Source organism: Erythrolamprus reginae, chromosome 3 (genome assembly GCF_031021105.1).
Source record: "Erythrolamprus reginae isolate rEryReg1 chromosome 3, rEryReg1.hap1, whole genome shotgun sequence".
NCBI classification, from domain to species: domain Eukaryota; kingdom Metazoa; phylum Chordata; class Lepidosauria; order Squamata; family Dipsadidae; genus Erythrolamprus; species Erythrolamprus reginae.
This window is the reverse complement of record NC_091952.1, coordinates 191801150-191825180: the sequence shown is the minus strand read 5'-3', so window position 1 is coordinate 191825180 and position 24031 is coordinate 191801150. Positions and strand designations below refer to the sequence as shown.

General features: G+C 37.4%; 1 protein-coding gene across 4 annotated transcripts in view; it reads right to left on the bottom strand.

Annotated features, from left to right (window-relative positions):
* The window catches only part of RTTN (rotatin), a 126306-nt gene that overhangs the window by 13604 nt on the left and 88671 nt on the right, over positions 1–24031 (bottom strand). For 2 of the 4 annotated variants that reach the window (XM_070747457.1, XM_070747460.1), the window contains 8 exons: positions 23297–23387; positions 16646–16802; positions 14848–14985; positions 13070–13278; positions 7445–7550; positions 6043–6140; positions 3953–4030; positions 3191–3317 (listed from right to left, as the gene is read on the bottom strand). In XM_070747457.1, the coding sequence (XP_070603558.1) occupies positions 3191–3317; positions 3953–4030; positions 6043–6140; positions 7445–7550; positions 13070–13278; positions 14848–14985; positions 16646–16802; positions 23297–23387 (1004 nt within the window). The remainder of the gene's footprint in view (positions 1–3190; positions 3318–3952; positions 4031–6042; positions 6141–7444; positions 7551–13069; positions 13279–14847; positions 14986–16645; positions 16803–23296; positions 23388–24031) is intronic. The other 2 variants (XM_070747459.1, XM_070747461.1) reach the window with 1 other exon arrangement.

Here is a 24031-nt window from a genome sequence, read left to right as displayed (position 1 = left end):
TCCATATTAAATTTACAGTTTTCAAAAATCTTCATTCCATGTTAAAATTATGTTTTTTTCCCCAACCCCCCCCCCCCCCCCCCCCCACAATAAACTCATAAAATGAAGTATTTTTGCTCAGGATTATACTAACTATGGAGTTCTTGATGCTCTTTGTGCTTAAAGTTGTTTCAATGTTCAACTAGGTAATTTTATTTATTTATTTATTTATTTATTCATTCATTCAATTTTTATGCCGCCCTTCTCCTTAGACTCAGGGCGGCTTACAACATGTTAGCAATAGCACTTTTTAAACAGAGCTAGTCTATTGCCCCTACAATCCGGGTCCTCATTTTACCCACCTCGTAAGGATGGAAGGCTGAGTCAACCTTGAGCTGGTGATGAGATTTGAACCGCTGACCTTCAGATCTACAAGTCAGCTTCAGTGGCCTGCAGTACAGCACTCTACCTGCTGCGCCACCCCGGCTCGAAGGAAGGAAGGAAGGAAGGAAGGAAGGAAGGAAGGAAGGAAGGAAGGAAGGACCTAACTCGAATTAGTCTTTGTCCAAAACTCACTTTTCCTGGTCCTTGTGCTACACAAATGATAAGTCTCTCCACCTCACATTGATTCTTTTTTTTTAATCTAGTGTGTAATGGAATGTTTTCAAGCAAACAACCCAGCTTAAGAGAGCATCAAGAACTCAACAAAAGTAATATAAACCATTACATATCACAGAACACACTTTGTTTTATCAACTGTTACAGGAGTACAATGTTGATTAGGCAAAGGAATCTTGTTTCAAGCTTTTCCTCATATTAAATCAATCTCTTTCTCGCTTATGGGAAATAAATAGTTTATGCATAGTTTCCCTTTCATGTATATTTACTTCCTTCAACCTACACGATTTTTGTTGTTGTTTTAAAAGTAATCAATTGAGAAAAGGCTACAGTTATAAATCATCGGTTCCCCCATTTTAGACTCCATCATCTATTTTTTTCCAAGCAGGATATTCCTTTTGTTTTCTCACTGGCTTTTTCTTCTAGCCGTATTCTAACTATAGACATGTTGCTATATATCATTTAAATGTACTATTAGAGGGAATGATTCATAATGATTAAAAGAAGTGAAGAAAGGAGAGCTTTCTTCTTTAACACATAAAGTGATAGAATTCACTGGCATAACATGATCTATGAAGATACATCCACCAACAGCTTGATCATTCATCTTCATAAAATAATGACAAAACATAATATTAATAATTTTGCATCATTTAATGATGGAAATCCAGACATTAGAAGCCTATTATGATGCATTTTTAAAGTAATGTGTAATATTTGCATTTTTAAAGTAATGTGTAATATTTTGAAGACTATGACATATATTATGCATGCAATAATCTCTAAATCAGTTTTGGAATGACAAAAACTCAAAATTATCTGGCACGAGTTCCTGCTTCTTTTACACCAGCATTTTCATAGTTTAAAATATTTCTGGATGTTACCAGAAAAGTCAATTGGTGAATATTTGGATACATATATGGCAGTTGATTTTTTTTAAAATGATCAGATTATAATGATCCAAGCTAGAGAAGAATTGTAATGATCTTTCCTGTGAAATAATTCCAAGTTCAAATTCTGTGTCAAGAGGTAGTAAAATTTGAAAGCTTCCCTACTATTAATGACTTCTCACTGATGTATTTTTACACAGGGACAAGCATTTGCTGGGAGCTACAAAGAACTTAATTTAGTTTGAGGGATAAACAAAATTTGGTTTTCAGACACAGAGCTTAATCATGGCTGTAACCCAAAAATCTACTGGAAGCCTTTCCAAGGATCTGACGTGTATAATGGAACTGATGGAGCTTTTTCTCTGGAATATATTACATCACAGTATAAGATGCTTTTGAATATAGTCTCAGTTTAAAGAGAGTTAACTTATGTTGTAACAAATGCTGCTGTCTGAAAACAAAACTGAAAACATGCCATGGATATTTACAACCTAAAAGTCCCATGGGATTGGGCGGCATATAAATTTAAATAATAAATAAATAAACCTTGGACATGTGAAAGTAGTTAGATCAGGGGTCTTCAAACTTAACAACTTTAAGACTTGTGGATTTCAAATCCCAGAATTCTCCAGCCAGCTATGCAAAGGAATTAAAGCATTCCTGAAGAGTTCCTAAAGTATTTTTAAATACAAACTCATTTGTTTTCTATTATAAATCATCATGCTGTGGATTAAATTTTGCACACTCTTCAATTACATTTTTGATGTCGATATACTCCCACAAAAGAACTTGCAAAATTTTCTACACGGAACACTGCTAACATGTAATTTCTATTACAAAGTACCATGAATAATTGAACAAAGATTATTCACATTCTGTAGATACAGAAGATTCATGAACTATCCACCCACCTTAGCTACTGATTTTTTTAAAAATCCCTGAAACATTTTTACCTCAGGTTGCCCACTGATTAACTATGAAAAATCAGTTTCTTTCAAATGAAATGTTTAGTGCAGTCAAATGCTTTCACCAAATGCCTGCATCTCCCAACAAGGGCAGTCGTGTAAATATTAAGACATTTTAATATGTGATCTATAAATAATTCTTCATAGTACTTTATGCCAACTTTAATAGAAAAGGAATATATTTGCTAAGAGGGTAAGAATAAAAGCATGCTAAAAAAAGCAAACAGCAACTCTTTTTCTCTCATATATGCACATATGCAATCAACTGTTTACAGAGATAGGAAGGCCCTGAATATTTCCCTTTCTGTTGAAATACAGATAGTTCTCCTTAAGTAACCACAATTAGAAATGGCAACTTGGTTGTTAAGCAAAATGAAACTGCAACTGCTTACAATCTCCCTTTAGCTTTGTTTGCTTGTCAGACTTGCCCCTAACTCTAAATTTGTCATCATCGTCATAACTGCAAATGGTTGCAGAATGAGTCAGTTGCTAAAGATGACTATCTATAATAAATTGGGGGAGGTGGAGAGAATTATCATTTGTGTAGCACAAGGAGCAGGAAAAGTGAGTTTTGGAGAAAGACTAATTCGAGTTAGGTCTTCCTTCCTTCCTTCCTTCCTTCCTTCCTTCCTTCCTTCCTTCCTTCCTTCCTAACTACCTTCTTCCCTCCCCCTCCCTCCCTCCTCCCTGCTTTAATAGTCACCTGCCACACACAGTAATGATTGAAGCATCACTTACCTGAAGAATAGTTTGCAGTATAGACACAAAGCAAATGCAAGGCTGCTTGCATCAAGGATTCATCCATTAGAAGCCAAGGCCACAAAGAATGCAAAATAGAAATGAGATAAGTTCCAAGGGCTGCTGCCTGTCAAATAACAAGAAGATGTTGCAATACTGAAATAGCTTTTGTAAGTGTGACTGTGAAGCCAATGCAAAATTTAAGGGTTCATTGACCACAGGCGGATTTTTTTTCAACCTCCATATCCTTCAAACGTGTATGTCAATTTTGATGAACTGACTATTTTGGAAGTTGGAATCTATGCATCTGGAGGGGGTCCAAGTTGGAAAGGTAGAAACAGAGATGTAAGTATTACTTGGGAGAAAATGTTATTTCCTCTTGTTTAATCTAATGCCTCACAATAAACATACCAATCCCAAACAGAGTACAAGTTTAGTTATATTAAAATAAAACAAGGGACCAAACTATCACTCACATCCTCAACCCTCTGCTTATTCCTGAACAGTTATGGAAGATAAATCACAATTTGGAAGATAAATAAAACAAGAATGCCATTTTTTCTATTTCTATTTCTAAATAATTCATTTCCATTAACACTGCTAGGCACCTATATAACAGTTGGATTAGCAGAAAGTGAAAAGTGAAGGGTATAGGAAGATCATGAGTAGATTCTTCCCAATATTGCAAACAGTTACATCTCTGGCAAGACAGGCCTTCAGAACATTTTAGCCAATGGGGTAGACATTTCCCTTGTCTCTTACTTTGCAGGATTCATTTTGAAAGAAACAATTTCTTAGGAGCTGCATGGCAAGTTTTAATTCTCTGATGAGGTTGTCTTCCTGGTAGAACAAAATATTAGATCAACATACAAGCAGAATCTGGTTTATATAACATATACAGTTCCACCTGTTTCTGCAGAACAACTAGAGTCTATAATAGCTTTGTATCATACAGTATCAACCTTGTTAACTCTCAAAACCCTTTTCCCCTGGCCATGTATTCAAAATGGATGATGATTTATATATGTACACTTTGCTGCCATTTTGTATAACTTGACACTTTGGGATACTGTTGCTGTTATTATATTATTATTGTTATCCTTGGGGTGGCGTCATTGTTTCGTGAGAGGGTTTTTTTTTCTTTTGAAATCGTGCATCATAATTCCATTTTTATGTGTGCCATTGTGTAGGACAATAAAGGTTATCTTGATCTTAATCTTGATGAATTTAACCAAGCATGGACACACCCATTATCAAGACAACAATGTTTGCCTTTCATGGGGAAAAATACCCTTTGAGGTTTAGTGGCCATCCAATACAGGGAGAGACCATTCCATCGTACATAAACGAAGACAGATGCTACCCAAGATATATTTTGTATTTTATATTTTCAATAAGAGCAAATTTACTGGATGACAATAAAATTATTTGCTCTCAAAAGAGCACTAAAAAGAAATGAAATAAAGCAATGCGATGAGTGAAACAATAAAAACACCCTCATTGTAAAAGGCTCACCAGAGGTTTGCTCTTCATATTGACATAATTATACAAGTAGAGATTAAGATAAAGACATTTCTAATTATACCAAACAAATTTAAAAATAAAATATTGAATACCATCTAAAAAGACTTGTTGACATGACAACAAGTGGCATAGCTTTCCAACTAGGATTTATCATTCCTCTTGTACAAAGGCTACAAAATAACTGATTTTTTTAAAAAAGGAAGCCAGATTGAGTTGAATGGTATATTAATCATTTCACAGGGTTTCACGTATCGCGTGAGAAATGTTAATTAGCAAGTTATGTGTTAAAAGGGAATCGGAAGATAGTCTGTAGAAAGAAAAACTATTCTCACCCACTTATCCACTCACCTGGTCAATAAGAGTCTATTTATGTCTATTTATTTTAATACTGTGAATGTAAATATATCTGGAAATGAAATAGCTGTACAAGTGGTTAGTATCAAACATAAAAAAGAGTCTATTTATGGACAGATATACTTTCTAGTGAGAATCTTATGGGTTGATTTAGACAGTCACATAATCAATATCAGAATGAGAATTTTGAAAGTGAGAAGTGCAAAATTTTCATATATGTCCTTAAGATAAGTTATTTATTCCATCTCTCTTCTTTCCCCTCTGAAGCATACTGGATATCGTGCAAGATTTAAGAAAGTAAAACATGGTGTAAATATTTCTAGCCAGCCCTTGATTGCTGATACAATGTAAGGGGAAGAGGCCGCTTAACTTTTTCATGTCTGAGAATGTCCTACAGGCAGATTCTATGCTTTCTCCCACTTTATGTTCAAAACCTACGTTAGATGGGGCCATCTAGGAGAAGTAGTAGGTAAGAGGGATTATAAGCATCTTCTGCGCTATCTATTATTTATAGTTTTCAAAGCATTTGCCCCACAATGTAAGAGTTAACCTTTAGTGATTGAGATTCAGAATCAAATGGAGGTTTGAACGTGCACTCCTTTGTAGGCAAAATATTTGAAACTGAGATATCATGTCTGGGTAATGCTACAAGCTAAGATGATCCCGAGGGAAATGTAATTCTTAAGGAAGCATTCTTAATATAGCAACTGCGGTCCTCCAGACAAAGTGAACTACAACTCTCATCTTCCTTAACCATCATTTCCATCTAGTGATACAGGGTGCTGCTGCCCGCCCCCCCAAAAAAAATCTAAAGAAGGGGCATTCTGTTTTTATAGAGGTGTTGAAATCTCATCATCCTTATCCAGCCTATCAAAACTTAAATATACAAGAAAGTAAATCTCATTAACTCATATCTACAAAACAAGGATATAAAATGCATATTCAACAATTTTTATATCAATATGGTAAAATACCCTTTTTCTTTGGTTTGCTTTTCCAAGCTTCAAAGAAGCTACATTCAGTTCTGTATAAACATGTTTCATCTGTTCCAAGCCAGTCTCTATGAGGTTGGCTATAAAGAAAAAAAATGCATTCTATTAATCAATCTGTTCAAAATGGGCAATGGTCAAATGCATACTGGGCCAATGGGCCAATTTGGATTTAATAGATTGAAGACCCGATATTGCATAAGCTGAATCAACAAAACTTCAACAAATGTGAATAATAAAAATTGTGTTATATTCAGATTTGCTTCTTTATTTTGATTCTGAAACATAAAATAGTTGACCTGAGGATACGTTAGTTTTGAAAAAATGAAAATTCTTTCTTACGCTAGCAACTTTCCAGCCAGTATCTCTTAATTGTAGACAAAGAAAGTAAGTTAATGGACATTTCTCCAAATTAATTAATTAATTAATTAATTAATCAATTTCCCTCCCTCCTTCTTCTCTCTCTCTCTTTCTTTCTTTTGGCCCTACAACTCTGTAAGGGAAAATAGGCTCCTGAGATCTGGTTTTGGCTTAGACGACCTTCTGCAACCCTCTGCCAGCAAAACATGACCCTCCCGAGCTCCATTTTCATGGCAAAGGACTGCAGGAGGATGTTGCAACTAAAAGTGGAGCTCGGACAGGCCATGCACGGCCCTGCCAAACTACTTTCACTGGCAGAGGAACTGCAGGCCAGTCCTTCACTGTTTCCAGGCAACCCCCACAGACCAGATCTAAGCACCTATGGGCCAGATTCAGCTCGCGGGCCTTGAGTTTAACACCTTTGATCTCTCTCTCTCTCTCTCTCTCATTTTCTCCTTCTTTCTCTTCTTCCTTTCTATTTCTTTCTTTCTTTCTACAACTGGCCAGGTCTCTTGAAGACATTATTTCTGCAAAGTTTTCTATTTGCCAGGTTTTCCGTGATGGTTTTATTTCAAAGATCAAAAGCATTCTATTGGCACTGCTTCCTGAAATCATTACCCCGTATCTATAAACAGCTAATACCATGGTAGAGAAGAAGGACACGTATATCCCAGTCAGTTGTTCAGGTGCATAAATCCAAAAGAAGCTGTAATAGGAATCATCAGCTTCTCATCACTAATCTCACTTAAGACCCCATCAGTTGAAAATGGGCCATAATAGTGGCAATGAGAATCTGTTCAATGCACACAGCAAGAATATACCTGGCAAAACAAGAACCTGCTGCTGACTCTCAGGTTCCTAATTTCCTTGACAGTGAATGTAACCAGCAAGCCATCATCCATATCATAGGAAACAGACCCAACAACAGCTGGACACACAAAACTGTTACAATGGAGACACTCTTTCTCCATAACTACACAATGAGTGACACCTGCCTAAAATCTCTAATTTTTAGGTAACGTCTCACCTTCTAGGGCACATTTCTGGGCACTTCTACTAACAGCCAAAAAGGGAAGCAAGGCACTTGCAACAATTCGTTTTACCACATCTTGAAAAGAGTTTACTTCATAAGTCTGTGAAAAAAGCAGAATGGGTTATCAACATGGGTTATGGTTATCAACAATGGTTATCAACATGCAGACATTTCCACATTATGCTTTTGCAAGTATTTTTAAAAATTCCTTTATTGATCATCATCTATATTTAAATGAAACACTTAGGAGTACACAAAAATAATAGACATTCAACTGAAACATAATAATCTAATATTGCTCTGTGATTTGATTAAAAAAAACCCAAAAATAAAGACACGGATTGTGATAAATTCCTATAACAGAGCACATGGTGTAGGGGGGCTACAAAAACTCACCATGGCCAATTCACCTCAGCCAACTTTCTGTGGTACAACTCACCACGGAACAAGAGTTACACTAATATCAAAGAAATAATGGCAAAGAATCATTAAAGAAAGGATGACAAAGGATGACAAAATGAAAAGTAAGTGACAAAAATTAAAATATTTTTTAAATTATTTTCAATAATTAAATTGAATTGTTGAATTGTCCCATGACAAATTCTCCATATCGAGTTGGCTCACAGCAAATTGACTATGGAGAGTTGCCCATAGCAAGTTGGTTGTGGTATGTTGTAGCATTCAAAAACCCCACTGTAGCTCTTTGTAATCTTCTTCCTCTTCTTTTTAACAATTAATAGGCAAGGACACATTTTTCATCATCAGAGCAAAATAAATGAGAAAGATTGGCTTTAGGATCCAGATTCTCTGAAAATTGAAAACTGTTTTTAGCCAGCTTTTTACAACTCAAAAACTATCCTTTATGCAAAATACTTTTCTTATGCAATGATATCTCGATAGACGTATATTTTTTCTATAGCTAAAATTACTGCCCCCCAAAGTTGCTTACGTTATTATGGTTTACCTACTACTATATTGTAAGAATCCTCTTTGTAGACTTTAGTTTAGCATTCAATACCATCATATCAGACATTCTTCTAACTAAGCTAAACCTGGATACATTTGTAAGTGGACAATAAGCTTCCTAACAGACAGGAAGCAGCAGGTGAAGCAGAATTACATCAGATACAGTGATACCTCATCTTACAAACGCCTCGTCATACAAACTTTTCGAGATACAAACCCAGGGTTTAAGATTTTTTTGCCTCTTCTTACAAACTATTTTCACCTTACAAACCCACCGCTGCCACTGGGATGCCCCGCCTCCGGACTTCCGTTGCCAGCGAAGCACCCGTTTTTGCAAAGCTGGGATTCCCCTGAGTCTCCCCTCCATAGGAAACACCACCTCCAGACTTCCATGTTTTTGCGATGCTGCAGGGGAATCCCAGCAGTGCAAAAATGGGCACTTCACTGGCAACGGAAGTCCGGAGGTGGGGTTTCCCAGCGAGGGGAGCCTCAGCGAAGTCACAGCATCACAAAAACACGGAAGTCCAGGGGTGGGGTTTCGAGGACTTCCGTGTTTTTGTGATGCTGGAATTTCACTGATGCTCCCTTCACTGGGAAACCCCACCTCCGGACTTCCGTTGCCAGCGAAGCGCTCGTTTTTGCGATGCTGGGATTCCCCTGCAGCATCGTCCGGAGGTAGGGTTTCCCATGGAGGGGAGCCTCAGGGGAATCCCAGCAGCGCAAAACGGGCGCTTCGGCTGGCAAAAGGGGTGAATTTTGGGCTTGCACGCATTAATCGCTTTTCCATTGGTTCTTATGGGAAACATTGCTTTGTCTTACAAACTTTTCACCTTAAGAACCTTGTCCCGGAACCAATTAAGTTTGTAAGACAAGGTATCACTGTACTCTACAATTAGCCCAGGGTCCCCACACGGCTTTGTGATCTCTCCACTTCTCTTGTCTCTATATACCAATGATTGCCTCTCAAATGATACATCTGTTAAACTACTGAAGTTTGCAGATGACACAACAGTGATTGGTCTCATTCGAGACAATGATGAATCTGCATACAGATGGGATGTTGAACAACTAGCCTCATGGTGCAACCGGAACAACCTGGAAATGAACACATTCAAAACTGTAGAAATGGTGGTAGTCTTTGGGAGAAACTCTCCCATTCTGCCACCTCTTACAATACTAGACAACACAGTATCAACAGTAGAGACCTTCAAATTTCTAGGTTCTATCATATCTGAAGACCTAAATTGGTCACCTAACATAAAAAAAATAATCAAAAAAGCACAACAAAGAATGTTCTTTCTGTGCCAACTCAGGAAGCTCAAACTGCCCAAGGAGGTGCTGATACAGTTGTATAGAGGAATTATTAAGTCTGTCATCTGCACTTCTATAACTGTCTGATTTGGCTCTGCAACCCAACAAGACAGACACAGAGGATAATTAGAACTGCAGAAAAAAACAATTACTACCAACCCGCCTTCCATTGAGGACCTGTATACTGTACGAGTCAAAGAGAGCTGTGAAAATATTTAGATACCTCACATCCTGAACATAAACTGTTTCAATTCCTACCCTCAAAACAAAGTTATACATCACTGCACACCAGAATAACTAGCCATAAGAACAGTTCCCCCCCCGAACACCATCACTCTGCTAAACAAATAATTCCCTCAACACTGTCAAACTATTTAATAAATCTGCACTACTATTAAACTTCTTATCATTCTTATCACTCATCACTTATCACATCATTCCTCCCACTGATGACTGCATGATTATAGCTTTGTTGTTTGTATCTTTACAATTTATATTGACTGTTTCCTAATGTGATTTGATTGCTTATTTATGTCCTATGACTATCTTTAAGTGCTGTGCCTTATAATTCATGACGAATGCATCTTTTCTTTTATGTATAGTGAGAGCATATACACCAAGACAAATTCCTTGTGTGTCCAATCACACTTGGCCAGTAAAGAATTCTGTTCTGTTCTGTTCTATTCTATTCCATGAAAGGAAAAGCAGATTATTTTTCTCTCAATAGTCTGCCTTTATGCACTGATAAAGAACTGACTGGATACTTTAGAGACACACTCAATTATTTACTGCATTCAGTATTGAATTTTACTTTGTCTCTTTTATTTTAGGTACCTGCTTCTGATTTCTGTTTTGATTTTGTTTCTCTAATTCCTCCCACCCCACTCCCGGAATTGTATGTGTTCCAAAAACTAGCAAGTGAATCCATCTGCTCTAGAAGTATTGACATGCCCTTTCCAGGATCCTTCTTTTACACAGCTAAGATTTATTACCAAATTGTTGGTGTGATAAACAACACTTTCATTGCTTCCTCAAAAATTCTTTCCAACCTCTCAGTTCTCCACACATTCTGCAATTGATTTGTTGAAATGTCATCATGAATACATTTCTAAGCAGTTAAAGGGTAACAACATCAAATCTCAATTCTAAGACATGCTAGTTCAAAAGACACATAAGATGAAATGATGACATTCACTACAATGATATGGGGGGGAAATTAAGCTGTATGAAGCATTTAATTAAAAAAAAACCCTACTAGTCTACCAAGAATACATTGTTGTTTAACGTTTTGTCTATAAATTCCTGTGATTTGTTTTCCCATTCATTTATTATTATGATCTACCATTTCCCCTTTTAATGTACAAATTAGAATCTGTAGTGCAAGTCTTGGCTTTTACATTCTCATTGATTGTTTTCCTTACTATGAAGTAATTTCCTAGGTTAAAAAAAAATTCCAATATATGTTGTTTCAGGTCAGCATTTAAAATAACTACAGTAGTCCCTCACTATACCGCGCTTCACCTACTGCGGCTTCACTTCATCGTGGGTTTTCAAGAAATATTAATGAGAAAAATCATTCGCGGATCTTCGCTGGTTCGTGGGTTTCTGAGGAAGTCGATCGGCAGATTTAAACAGCCCGCCGAACTCGATCGGCAGGTTTTTTTAAAAAAAAAATATCTAAAATTATAAATACTGTATTTAAATACTGTATCTAAAATAAATACTGTGTGGGAAGGGTTTATAAACACTTAAAACAATGAAAACTTACCAAACAATTACAATATAAATACTTAAATAAGTACTATCAGTCGATAAATTCCCCATCGCGGATTTCACCTATCACGGCCGGGTCTGGAACGTAACACCAGCGATAGGTGAGGTCTTACTGTATTTCCATTGTAATAATCAGTTAGAGATAGGGTATTTGGGTTAATTAATACCATGATTTGACTGAAATAGTACATACTGCATCTGTGATAGGAAAAAAGGTTACGCTAATAATAAAATAGAAAATGGGGTAAACAGAGGCTGAAAATGGGACATGTGGAGTCCAAAAATGGGGCACATGGAAACTGTGATAGGTGGTGGCAATTCCCACAATCAGCAGGAGGCCAATCCAACTGCCAATCAGCTGCTCGTGCTAAATCAGGCTGTGCTGAAGCTGACCAGATTGTTTGCTTTGTGGCACAGAAGCAAATTGCTGGAAGGCAGAGGCCGAAGGGTAGGGGCCGGCAGATAGGCAGGGCTTCAGCAACATTCGGTCTATAAGATGCACGGACATTTCCACCCACTTTGAGGGGAGGGGAAGTACATCTTAGAGTCCGAAACATATAGTAGTTGCTTATAAGTGGGAAATTACAAATCTTACTATGAGTATCTCTCTTATCAATAGAATGAGCCAGGGGGGGCGCAGCAGGTAGAGTGCAGTACTGCAGGCCACTGAAGCTGACTGTAGATCTACAGGTCAGCAGTTCAAATCTCATCACCAAGGTTGACTCAGCCTTCCATCCTTGCGAGGTGGGTAAAATGAGGACCTGGATTGTGGGGGCAATATGCTGGCTCTGTTAAAAAGTGCTATTGCTAACATGTTGTAAGCCGCCCTGAGTCTAAGGAGAAGGGCGGCATAAAAATCGAATAAATAAATAAATGAATGAATGAATAAAGAAAGAAAGAAAGAAAGAAAGAAAGAAAGAAAGAAAGAAAGAAAGAAAAAGAAAGGACAGAAAATAAGTAGCTAAATCAAGGCTTAGTTGACAGTAGATTTAGTTGACAGTACATTTTAAAAAAAATTCTCTACCAGTTCTAGAGCTGCTTTTTTCCCCTTTCCCTGTTCCTTTCCCAGATTTTCCCCTCTCCTTCCCAGGACCAGTTTGCATCCATCTATCATCCCTAGAAACTGTTTTCTTTAAAAACTCTTGAATGTTCCCTTATTTGCATTTTCCTTCCATTGGTGGTTCTCAACCTGTGGTCCACAGACCGTGAGGAAGGGCACCAGGGGCCTGTGAAGGCTTGAAGAAATGTTATGATTTAAATCTTGAATTAATTCTTAATTAAGCAATTAAGAATTAAGATCTGTGACCATGATCCATGGCTACAAAATATTTAAAGTGGGTCTGTGGTGGAGAAAAAAATCCTATAATACATCTAACACTCTGGGATGTAAATGTTTTAAACAACTCTGGACTTATTTGGCTCCTAATTGTGCCACCCCTATTATCCTTTTAACAAACATATGACAAATAAACATTTGTCTTCATTTAATCTCGCTTATCTTGACATGCTTCCCACTGTGATTAAAATTGGAGGAAAATGTATATGAGTATCATTAATTTATAAATTTACCTGAATGAGTAATTCACAGAGCTTTGTTACAGATGATTGGTTCTTCTTTTCATCAAGAAGGAAAGATACTGTTGGCTGGTAGCAAGTGTCCTCTTTATTGCTGAACTCTCTTTTCCCTTCTTCAGCAAAAAGAAGGGCTAAGAAATATAAGGCAGCCGTACACAAACTCAGTTGTCTGGTAGAAAGATGGATACATTCACATAGTGTATCTAAAAGGTTAAAGAGAGTCAACTTTTATGATGCAGCAATTCCATAAATATCAAATGATGTGTTAGTATTTGAAATGAACCAACAGAAACAAATACCAGGTAATAGATAACAGGATGATTATGTTGACGATACATCAAAATATGCTCTACCACCCATATTTTATTTAAAACTTTCATTTAAGTAAAATTTGAACTGCGATGGAAGCCATTAACAGCTGAAAGAAATTCTCTAAACATGATTTATTTCAAGTCTGCATGTCTGTTTGGAAAATCAAAAAGAGAGGAAGCATTTCTAAATTATTTGGAAGAGAAAACCTTTGGTTCTGATAGAAAAAAAAAGTTTAACCTCAACAAAGGATCCATGATAGAGATATGATAGAGACACTGAGTTATTCAAAAAAGCAATTGCCAAGGTATGCCCACTCAAATGTCTCTCGGAAGAAATCTACATAAACTCCAGGTACCAACACTACATTTTCCACATGTTAACCTTCCATTATATGTGTAATCATTAAAGATTTCCATAAATTCAAGGAAAAATTCCTTAGTTAGCAGAATGGTGCTTACCTATAAACCTATCTCATTGTAGGCTTCCTATACTATTTCTATGAAGCAATAAAATAATTGGATTTTATAGCAATAATTTATCAATAAGACAGACTCATCAAAATAAAGGCCTCAAGTTTGCATAAATAGCCTCCAAAGCCATATTTGATTATTGTACAGCTGCCAGAAACATAGTCTCGAATCCATTTTAAAGTTCTCTTCCAATCTAGGAAGAATAAAGCAATGGGTCCACCTGCTTTTTATCATTATCTCAACCACAAAGTGTTACGTATGGATCTTAGACATTAAAAGACCCTTTATCTCTGCTATCGTTCAATCCATGAAATAAAGTACCCGACTGATCTACCAAGTTTCTCTGAAAATAAGACATGGTCTTATTTTATTTTGCCCCCCAATATAAGCACTAGGGCGTATTTTCTGGGATGTTGTTTTAAAAAAAATACTGGTAGCTGCGAAGCGCGTCTGGCAGGCTGATGCCACCACTACGAGACAAGTCAGCTGGTGAGGCCCCTGCTGTCCTACATCATCCTCCAGTTCTCCTTTAGCTTTGCTCATTCATGCTTCTTCGCTTTATTCCTGCTATGGAAGAGGTAAGAAACCCACTGAAGGCTCTAAGTTTCAGACTGTTGTCATGCCAAAACACCAATTCGACAAGATGGGATTGGTTTTTCTGTAAATGGTTTCAGAAGGGTGCAGTGAATTAACTCAACAGACAGTGGGATGGAGTGGGCAGGCTCTAAACTAGAGTTTATTTTTGGGATAGAGATCATATTAGGCACATGCTTAAAATCAAGATAGGGATTATTTTCGGGCTAGAGCTTATTTACATAGTACCTTTGAATGATCTATCCAATCAAGAATAGGAACATACCCAATTCTTCACAGTCTCATCCCTGACTGACATTCCTGAAGCATACTGTGATCATGGTATCAAAACTAGTAAAGGGTAGTCAAAGGCTTTTACACTGTTATGCAGAACAATATTTTAAAACCAGGTATTACCTATTACAGAAGCCCAATGCTTTGCTAGTGCAAGAGATACCAATGGTAGTGCACTATGACCACATTTTCTTAACAGTGTGGCTAAAAAAACAAGCAGGTCTTCCCATGTTCGATGTACTGCAGATGATAATTCAGGTCCTGCCATGTAAACATAAAGGGGGTGGGGGGGAAGGTAAGCATCTAAGTAAAAGCTTAGCTTAACATGTTTAAGTAGAGTTAAAGATGAGAAACTATCCATTGCACAAGAAGGACAAGACTAATACACCATCCAAGAGACAGGCAGATGACTAATAGAGATATTCTAAAATTAAATTATAAATCCGAGTCTTCGGAGAGGGGTGGCATACCAATCTAATAAATAAATAAATAAATAAATAAATAAATAAATAAATAAATAAATAAATGAATGAATGAATGAATGAATGAATGAATGAATGAATAAATGAATAAATCCACAATTAACATATACGCAAGTGAAGTTGGATATAATCTGCTTTTAATATTCACTTTTTAATGTCTGTCCTTATATTTATTCAATTGTTTGTGTTTTACATTCATAGACTAGACTATGACTGTATTCTGGTGATATATCTTGCTTTCACTGGTGGTATATCTTCCAAACATAGCTCAAGAGATACCTTCAAAGTAAGTAAACATATTACTTCATTCTTAAGTTCTTGATACTTTTGTACAATATATGAGAACAATGGCAGGCAACAGGCCTACCTGGGACTTAAAACCGTGCTTTGTTTCCTAGAAATTAAATGGCAGTCATGGTGCTATTCCCACTTAATTAACACAAAGCAAGAAGCACTAGCAAAAATAACTTTGTAAACAAGGGTGAGCAAAGAAGAACTGAAACAACATTTAAAATATGACTTTATTGAAAAACTGACGTCCTTCCAAAAGGGTTCTGAGCTTGAGACAATCCTTATCTGAGATCAGAATATTTCTATTAAAAACTGTTTCTTTCCTCTTGCTGCCATGAAGATCCTACCGCAAAAAGGGTTTTCTTGAAAGATTCCTGAAACCTCAGATCAGATTTTTTTTTAATGATTGTTTTCCTGCGACCATGAATTCTATTTGGGGGATCCCATCAGTTTTCAAGGCCATTGTTCCATCTAGCACTGTACTAGAATCATAGAATCATAGAAGACTGACCGCAGAAAAAGACCTCATGGTCCATCTAGTCTGCCCTTATACTATTTTTTGTATTTTATCTTAGGATGGATATATGTTTATCCCAGGCATGTTTAAATTCAGTTACTGTGGATTTACCAACCACGTCTGCTGGAAGTTTGTTCCAAGGATCTACTACCCTTTCAGTAAAATAATATTTTCTCATGTTGCTTTTGATCTTTCCCCCAACTAACTTCAGATTGTGTCCCCTTGTTCTTGTGTTCACTTTCCTATTAAAAACACTTCCCTCCTGAACCTTATTTAACCCTTTGACATATTTAAATGTTTTGATCATGTCCCCCCTTTTCCTTCTGTCCTCCAGACTATACAGATTGAGTTCATTAAGTCTTTCCTGATATGTTTTATGCTTAAGACCTTCCACCATTCTTGTAGCCCGTCTTTGGACCTGTTCAATTTTGTCAATATCTTTTTGTAGGTGATAACCTTTAAGGTAGAAATGTTTCCATTCCTATTTGGAAATATTGAACCTTCAACAAGTATCACTGAGTTATGGTAATGCTTTGCTTTGCTTTCAGACTTTGCTTTGCTTTCCAGACTGTAGAAAACAAAATGTTGACATACAACTTTTATACAAAATTTTCAGATGTCTGCTCCTTACCTAAGCTCTCCTTGGAACTAAAGGAAAGAATCACAAAGAACTTTTCCAAAAGAGGCTTCAATAACTCATCCTGCAATACAAGATGAGTGTCCACCAACAAGCAGGACTTCAACAGTTGAGAAAATGATGAAACGAATTCCAGTAGAAATAAAATCTGCTTAAAAAAACACAAAATTATTAGATTCTGTTATATTTTGATAACATTTTTTTTTAAAAAAATCTTTATTCTGCTTTTATTATTTTTACACATAATTCAAGGCAGCGAATATATCCAATTTACCTTCTTCCTCCTCTCTCATCCACAACAGCAACCTAGAAGATGTCCCAAGATGTTTTGTCAACTGGTATCAAGGTTCCAGGTAATATCCAAACTAAATCAGAGTCCAAGTCAAAGTACTCCTCAAAGTTCCAATTTATTGCCTGAGCCATCCTGGCACCTACACTGGGAAACCTGAATCTGAGTTTCCTACCTAGTTGACAGTTCACATCCCTTGTACCCCATCCACAAACGTGTCATGTTGCCCACTCAGATTGTGCCAGAGTGGCCAGTCCTCCTTCTGCTTCCGCCCAGGTGGGTGGGCCTAGGATGGCCTTGAACCCCTCGAAAGAATGCTTTGTGGCTGCATCTGTTCTCTCATGAAAATCACCCCTCCCAAATTCCCATAAACATCAGGCCTTCTATAGATAGTGTGACAAGCCGTTAATTTATCACCAACCTCTGCACCGGCTTTACAATTGGACTTTCCGGTTTGTCTTTTCTTGGAAAACATTTTGTTTTTCATCCAATAAAATTCTTCACCTCTGACTGGGTGGTAGGGAGTTAGAGCTGAAGGAGCTTCTTGCATGAGAAGCAAAATGTCTTCCAAGAAAAGACAAACCAGAAATTCCACTTGCCTTTTGAAAAAGCAATTGGGACAACCATGATCTAAATGACTGAGAATTTCCACCGACAACTATACCAGATGATTTGAACTGAGAGTGACTGACTCAAAATCACCTTACTGGCTTTCAAGTCTAAGATGAGATTAGAACATGGGCACCTGTTTCCAGTCAAATTTATACATATATGTGTCTGTGTGTGTGTGCATGTGCGTGTGTGTGTAACATATTTTTGCTGATAATGAAAAGGAAGGGAGACTAGTATAGGTCTATTTTAAGCTATTTTGTTCTCATCAGCTAGCCATACCCTTACAGGGATTTGAACCTGGGCAGTCTGCCTGTAAGACAGTAGCTTTACAATAAATTCAACAGAAAAAAGTGTGTGTGTGTGTAATATATTTTTGCTGATAATGAAAATGAAGGGAAACTAGGATATATCTATTTCAAGCTATTTAACTCTCATCAGCTAGCCGTAACCTTAACCGGGATTTGAACCTGGGCAGTCTGTCTATAAAAAATGTGTGTTTGTGTGTGTGTCTGTGTCTAACAATAACTTTAACCTATAGGCTATAGGGTCTCCTTCTGTCTCAGTTTGTACCAGGGAAGAGTTATATATACAGTAATACCTCGTCTTACGAACCTAATTGGTTCCGGAAGGAGGTTCGTAAGGCGAAACGTTTGTAACATGAAACAATGTTTCCCAAAGTTCGGGTTCGGGAGAACGCCGAGAAGCCCCTCGGCTGTTTTAAAAGGTGACAGCTGGGCGGCGGTGCCCAGCAATGCGCCTTTTTGCAATCTGCGGTGGGTTCGTAAGTCTAAAAAAGTTTGTATGAAGAGGCAAAAAATTTCAGAACCCCTGGTTCGTATCTCGAAATGTTTGTATCACGGGGGGTTCGTATCACAAGGTACCACTGTATATATATATTCTTTTTCTTTTTCTGTTGAACCACCCTCGCATACCCAAATATGGGGGGGGGGGAGATATACTGCTTCCTTTTTGCCTCTTGTTCCTCCAGGGGCCATGCAGGCAGTTAATTTTTATAGCTGACAAACTATATTCTATATGTGTAACATATTTTTGCTTCATTTTGAAAATGAAGGGAGACTAGTACAGATCTATTTCAAGCTATTTAGCTCTCATCAGCAAATCTCATGACTGAGATTTGAAAGTGGGCAGTCTGCTTTAACCTCTAGGCTATATATATTTAGCCACTCATCCAAACGCCTTTAAAAAATTCTTAAAGCAGTATAGGTCTGGTATTCTACCTTTAAAAAGTAGTCCTCTAATCCAAAATATATTTGGAGTTAAATTCCTCTAAGAATGCTTACTTAGTAATAAAAACAACTTTTATTTTTTTATTCATTCATTCATAAGGGGCATACATAAGTGCACTGGTGTGCCTTTCATCCCCTGTCCAATTGTCTTTCCTTTTTTCACCTAGCTTATATATTCTCTTCCTTTCATATATCCTCTCCTCTAAGTTCACCTTCACCCTCTTTTTATATTATCAGATGTCTATTTTCTTCCTATGTATTTATGTATTGGACAAATGAATGAATGAATGAATGAATGAATGAATGAATGAATAAATAAATGCATTCATTCATTCATTCAATTTTTATGCCGCCCTTCTACTTAGACTCAGGGCGGCTTACAACATGTTAGCAATAACACTTTTTAACAGAGCCAGCATATTGTCCTCATTTTACCCACCTTGGAAGGATGGAAGGCTGAGTCAACCTTGAGCCGGTGAGATTTGAACCGCTGACCTACAGATCTACTGTCAGCTTCAGTGGCTTGCAGTACAGCACTCTACCTGCTGCGCCACCCCAGCTCTTTTTATACTGTCCTATCACAAGACTTTGATAATGTACATAAAATCAACATGTAAACCTTGACACAAGCACATATTTCCTATTAATTTCCATATCTCTGTTTCTCTATACACACAGGTATTTATGCGTGCATGTGAGTTATTGAACTACATTTGCTTGGCACTCACATTAAAGTCTTCTAAAAAGAAAGTTTGGAAAGTTTTGCAGTATTTTAATTGAAGTTAAGTAGAAGTGCTGTTAAACTAACAAACAATTAAACAGAAGATAGCATTAGAGCCTGGCATTACTACTTCATTAAAGTGTTTGCTTGTTTAGCAAGGAATTATGTAAATTGAAAAAATTAGCATGAATAAAATTTTCATAATTGTCATTAATCACTGAGAACAAAAAGATACAGTTTCTTCTATTTTTCAAATAGAAAATCCATTCCATGTAGGAAGTCATAGCATTCCTCCCCCCCCCCCCAAATCATATATTTAAAAATAGTACAGAAATCATTTATTAAAGCCGATTCTCTCATTCTGTCCCTAATTGCTTGGTGCATGCCGAATCTTTGTACTAGACATCTAAAATATAATCAACTTCTTTTATTATCTCTCCTTTTTCACTCTATAATCAGCAAATCAGAGAATCCAAACAGCATTACAATCTGATAGGTAGCTCAAGATGTATAACAAAGCAACCAATATCTTCAAACTGGCTACCTTATGAATATGGATGCATGTGCCTAATGAATCTTGGCTATCTGATGCAAAACAGGCAACTTGCCTTGCTTTCCTAGGAGACGCTGTGCTAAATTTATGACTACAACTTATTGACCCATTCTCTCCCCCTCCCCCTCCATTCAGTCATGTCTGATTCTTGAAAACTGCTGGGCAAGTTTTCTTGGCAAAGGTTTCAGATGTAGTTTGCCACTGCCTCCTTTCTAGAGCCGAGAGAAAGTGGCTGGCACAAAGTAACCCAGCTGGCTATGTGTTCAAGGCAGAACTAGAACACATGAACTTCCAGATTTATAGCTTGATGCTTTAACTATTACCCCAAACCGGCTTTCTAATTCTGACCCCTAATTACTCCGAATAAACACACATTAATGACAGCCAGGAGGAGAATACAAGCAAGACATATTAGACTGGGCAACATTACACACACCCTATCCATGCACAATAGGATATTAAAGTAAAAAGTAGATAAATTATTTAACATATACTCAAGACCAGAGGTTGTCAAATTGGTGGTCCACAGGCCAAATGCGTCATATGCGCAAGCCATACCCATCCCAGCTCCGCAAAGACAAAAAAATGTTGCAGTATGGCTTGGTAAATGTCACATGATGCGATTGAGTTTGACACCTGTGCTCAAGACAGTATGTAACAGTAGAAAATTAGCGCAACACACAATGCAAAAGGCAATTTCAGTATTGTCCCATGGCTTTCGACATTTAAAACGATTCTTTATACCTGACTTACAGTGCTGGCAAAATTGTACGTTACAGCCTAGGTTATTAGAACTTGTTCTGCTTGCCTGGGAGGAATGCCTGAATGCAGATATTCCGCCTCACTTTGTTCAGGAAGTGGAAGAGGCAGGAATGATCTGATTGCCAAGGAAATTGGAACATTTTCCACCTGTTTCCTGATGCTTGGCCTCGTGAGAATAAAGCTGTGCCACTTGTAAAACATAGGTTTTCTGCCTTGGGGGCAGGGGTGGAATGTGGAAGAAATTATTTCAGTATATTTATGGCGTAACTGTTCCTTACATGTCAGGTATCCAAAGTTTTGCAAGTGGGCACACTTTAAACCAAATTTAATAGAGACCTAGGGAAAAGGATGCATCTTCTTTCTAAAAAGAAAACGCTAAAGCTCATTGAGCATATTATTGATCTTGCTCGCACTTTATCTTCCTTTCCATTCACAAGAAGGTTCACATGGGGAAGGGAGATCAAAGGAGCTTTGATGTCACTTCTCTGTATTCAGTTGCACAACGTAATTCAGTTACCTGAGTTTTACAACTACACAGCAATCAACTAAGGCACTGCAGGTCCTGAATAATTGATAGAGCGAGATGTTACGGCACACAGATCCCTAAGCACGCAAGCACTTTCTTTCCTGCACTTTGCTATTCACCTCCCCCCCCCCATTCCTTAGTTCTCAGCTATAGCAAAAAAAACCCACCAAAAACAAAACATGAATTCTAGGATGAAATTATTTTTGTCTTGTAGCACCTTGGGCAAATTTAATGTAAGTTTAGCAAGTAATAATGCTAATAAAAATTAACCACTTATTGTTTTAAAACCTATACCTTGTGTAAAACAGAGGTAGCATACGTACTATTTTAAAATGCCAATTTATTCCACAAGATACCAAAGAATAAGATGCAGAGGGCTTGGATTGCGTAAATGACAGCAGCTTCCAGTATCAAGGATTTTATTTATTCAAGGGAGTTTTACTCCACTCAAGCCAAACTCTATCCCTGCCCGGTTTATAAGGAGAAGGAAACTAGCACGCTGAAGTATCTTATAGTTCAGATAAATAACCTGATGGAATGACTTCGGGCTAGAAATCAAGAGAGACATGTTTTCATCAAATCGGAAGTGATCCATCTCTTTGCACCATGCTGCTTGCCACGGTCTACGTCGCCTCTAATTCTAAAATATCCTGTTGGTGAATGTGAAGGAAAGAACATTCTGAACGAATATTTCTGAGAAAGGGCTTTTGTTTTCTGAACTGACACCAAGCTTCACTAGGGTGGAGTAAATATAGGTCTGACTGTAAATAGGGGTGAAGGGAAAGGGAAAGGGTGGGAGATGGTTCGGTTTAGAGCAGTGGAGACTTTAGGAATTTGCAGTCCACACATCTTGAAAGAGTCCAGCTTGAAAAAAGATGGCTTTAGAGCAGGGATGCTTAGATCTGGCCCATGGGAAATTATGAAGGACTGGCCCGGGGTACCTTTGCCAGCAAAAGCAAAGCTCAGGAGGGCTGCATGCCAAAAACAGAGCTTGGGAGACCGTTTTCGTTAGCAGAACACACGGGGCCCCTTGACATAAGTGAATTTGTGCTGGACACTCCCTCCCTGACCCCCAACGTCAAACACAACCCTGATGTGTCCCCCAATGAAATCGAGTTTGACACCCCTGGTTTAGAGAACACATATATTGATAGGAAATGGACAAAAGTGTTGTCATTAACTACATGTCCTTTTTCCTAAACTATATAAGGCCACTAGGGTAGTCCCTGCTCACAGTCAAAACTGAATGGATATTACAGAAAGTCCAAGGAAAAGAAGTCAGGTAAAAGAGAGAACAGGCACTTGACTAAGCAGTATCTTTATATCTGATAGAGGGACAAGACTGCTTCATTTTTGTGACCTTTTTTACCCAGGAGGCAAAGTCACCAAGCTCAATATTCTTATATTCTGGACTCTGCCACTAACTTTAACAGATAAGGCAGTTTGATAGTTCAGGAACAGCTACATGAGCTACAGCATTTTTAATACGAAAGGAAACCTTGTTAAGGTTGTCGAAAGCCACATTGTCTGGTTTATGGTGAAACAGAAGTATGCTGAAGGGGCAGGTAAAAGGAAGAAGCAATTATTCCTCTGGAGAAACATTTTTCTCATTACTCTTACTCCTCCACAATTATGTGTCTTTCCACGTGCAGAGACACATTCAAGGTACAAGCAAGTAGTTAAATTTTATTTCTATAGTAAGTAATATTCTATAGCCTAAATTCTCATCAACTGAAGAGAACCACAGCTCTCCCTTAGGAGACATTATTATGCTCAGCTTTCAGACTAAACACCAATAAAGTCTGGGTAATCTGACATCTTTATTAAAATGAACAATATAGTGCCCATTAATTAAATTCAAAAACAGAGCTTAAACCATGAGATAAATTAAGCCATTCAATAGAAAACAACAGGAACCAAACACCCACAACCAACCTGCATTTTGGAATATTCCTTATGAGATGGCCACGGTGGAGAAGCTTTCATTTCAAAGATGTATCTCTCCAGCAAAGCAGAATTTACAAGACTAACAAAAAACAAAGACGTATATGTTAAGAGAAATAAATATGAACTCCAGCACAGATCATAAAAAATGGTCTTGGTTATTTACACCGAGGCCTGCATATTAATAAGAGGCAAGTTATTGTTTAGTATGAACACGAGTGCACCTTCCTAATTTTCCACTATAAAGGGGAAGTCACCAGCATACATTTATATGGAAACCCAACAGGATTTCACTCCAGTCAATAAAAAGGTACATATAACAAGGGCATTAAAATATAGAAGCTACAAAAAAGGAAATAATAATAAACCCGGACAGCAGCATAAGCAATTAAAATTATATAGAAGAAATGATGTTGTTTTCTGTAGCTGCCTAAAAAGCAAATAAAACAAATGATAGTCTTATTTTGTTATGGAAGAAGCTCCACATCTTGCTTGCTACTATATACAGATGAGCTATGAACCCATCAAGTTTCCCTTCGCTAGAATGTGGGACGTATAATTTGCAGTCAGATCAGAAGAGAGCTGGCATCGTCACAGATGCCCTACCTTAGATGTTGGAGATCTGCAGGAAAGAACCAGAAGCAGATATGAGCTGGATTTGCATATAAACTGAGTGTGGGAGCCCTGAGATTCATGTTTTATTGCCTATAAAATGCATACAAAAAA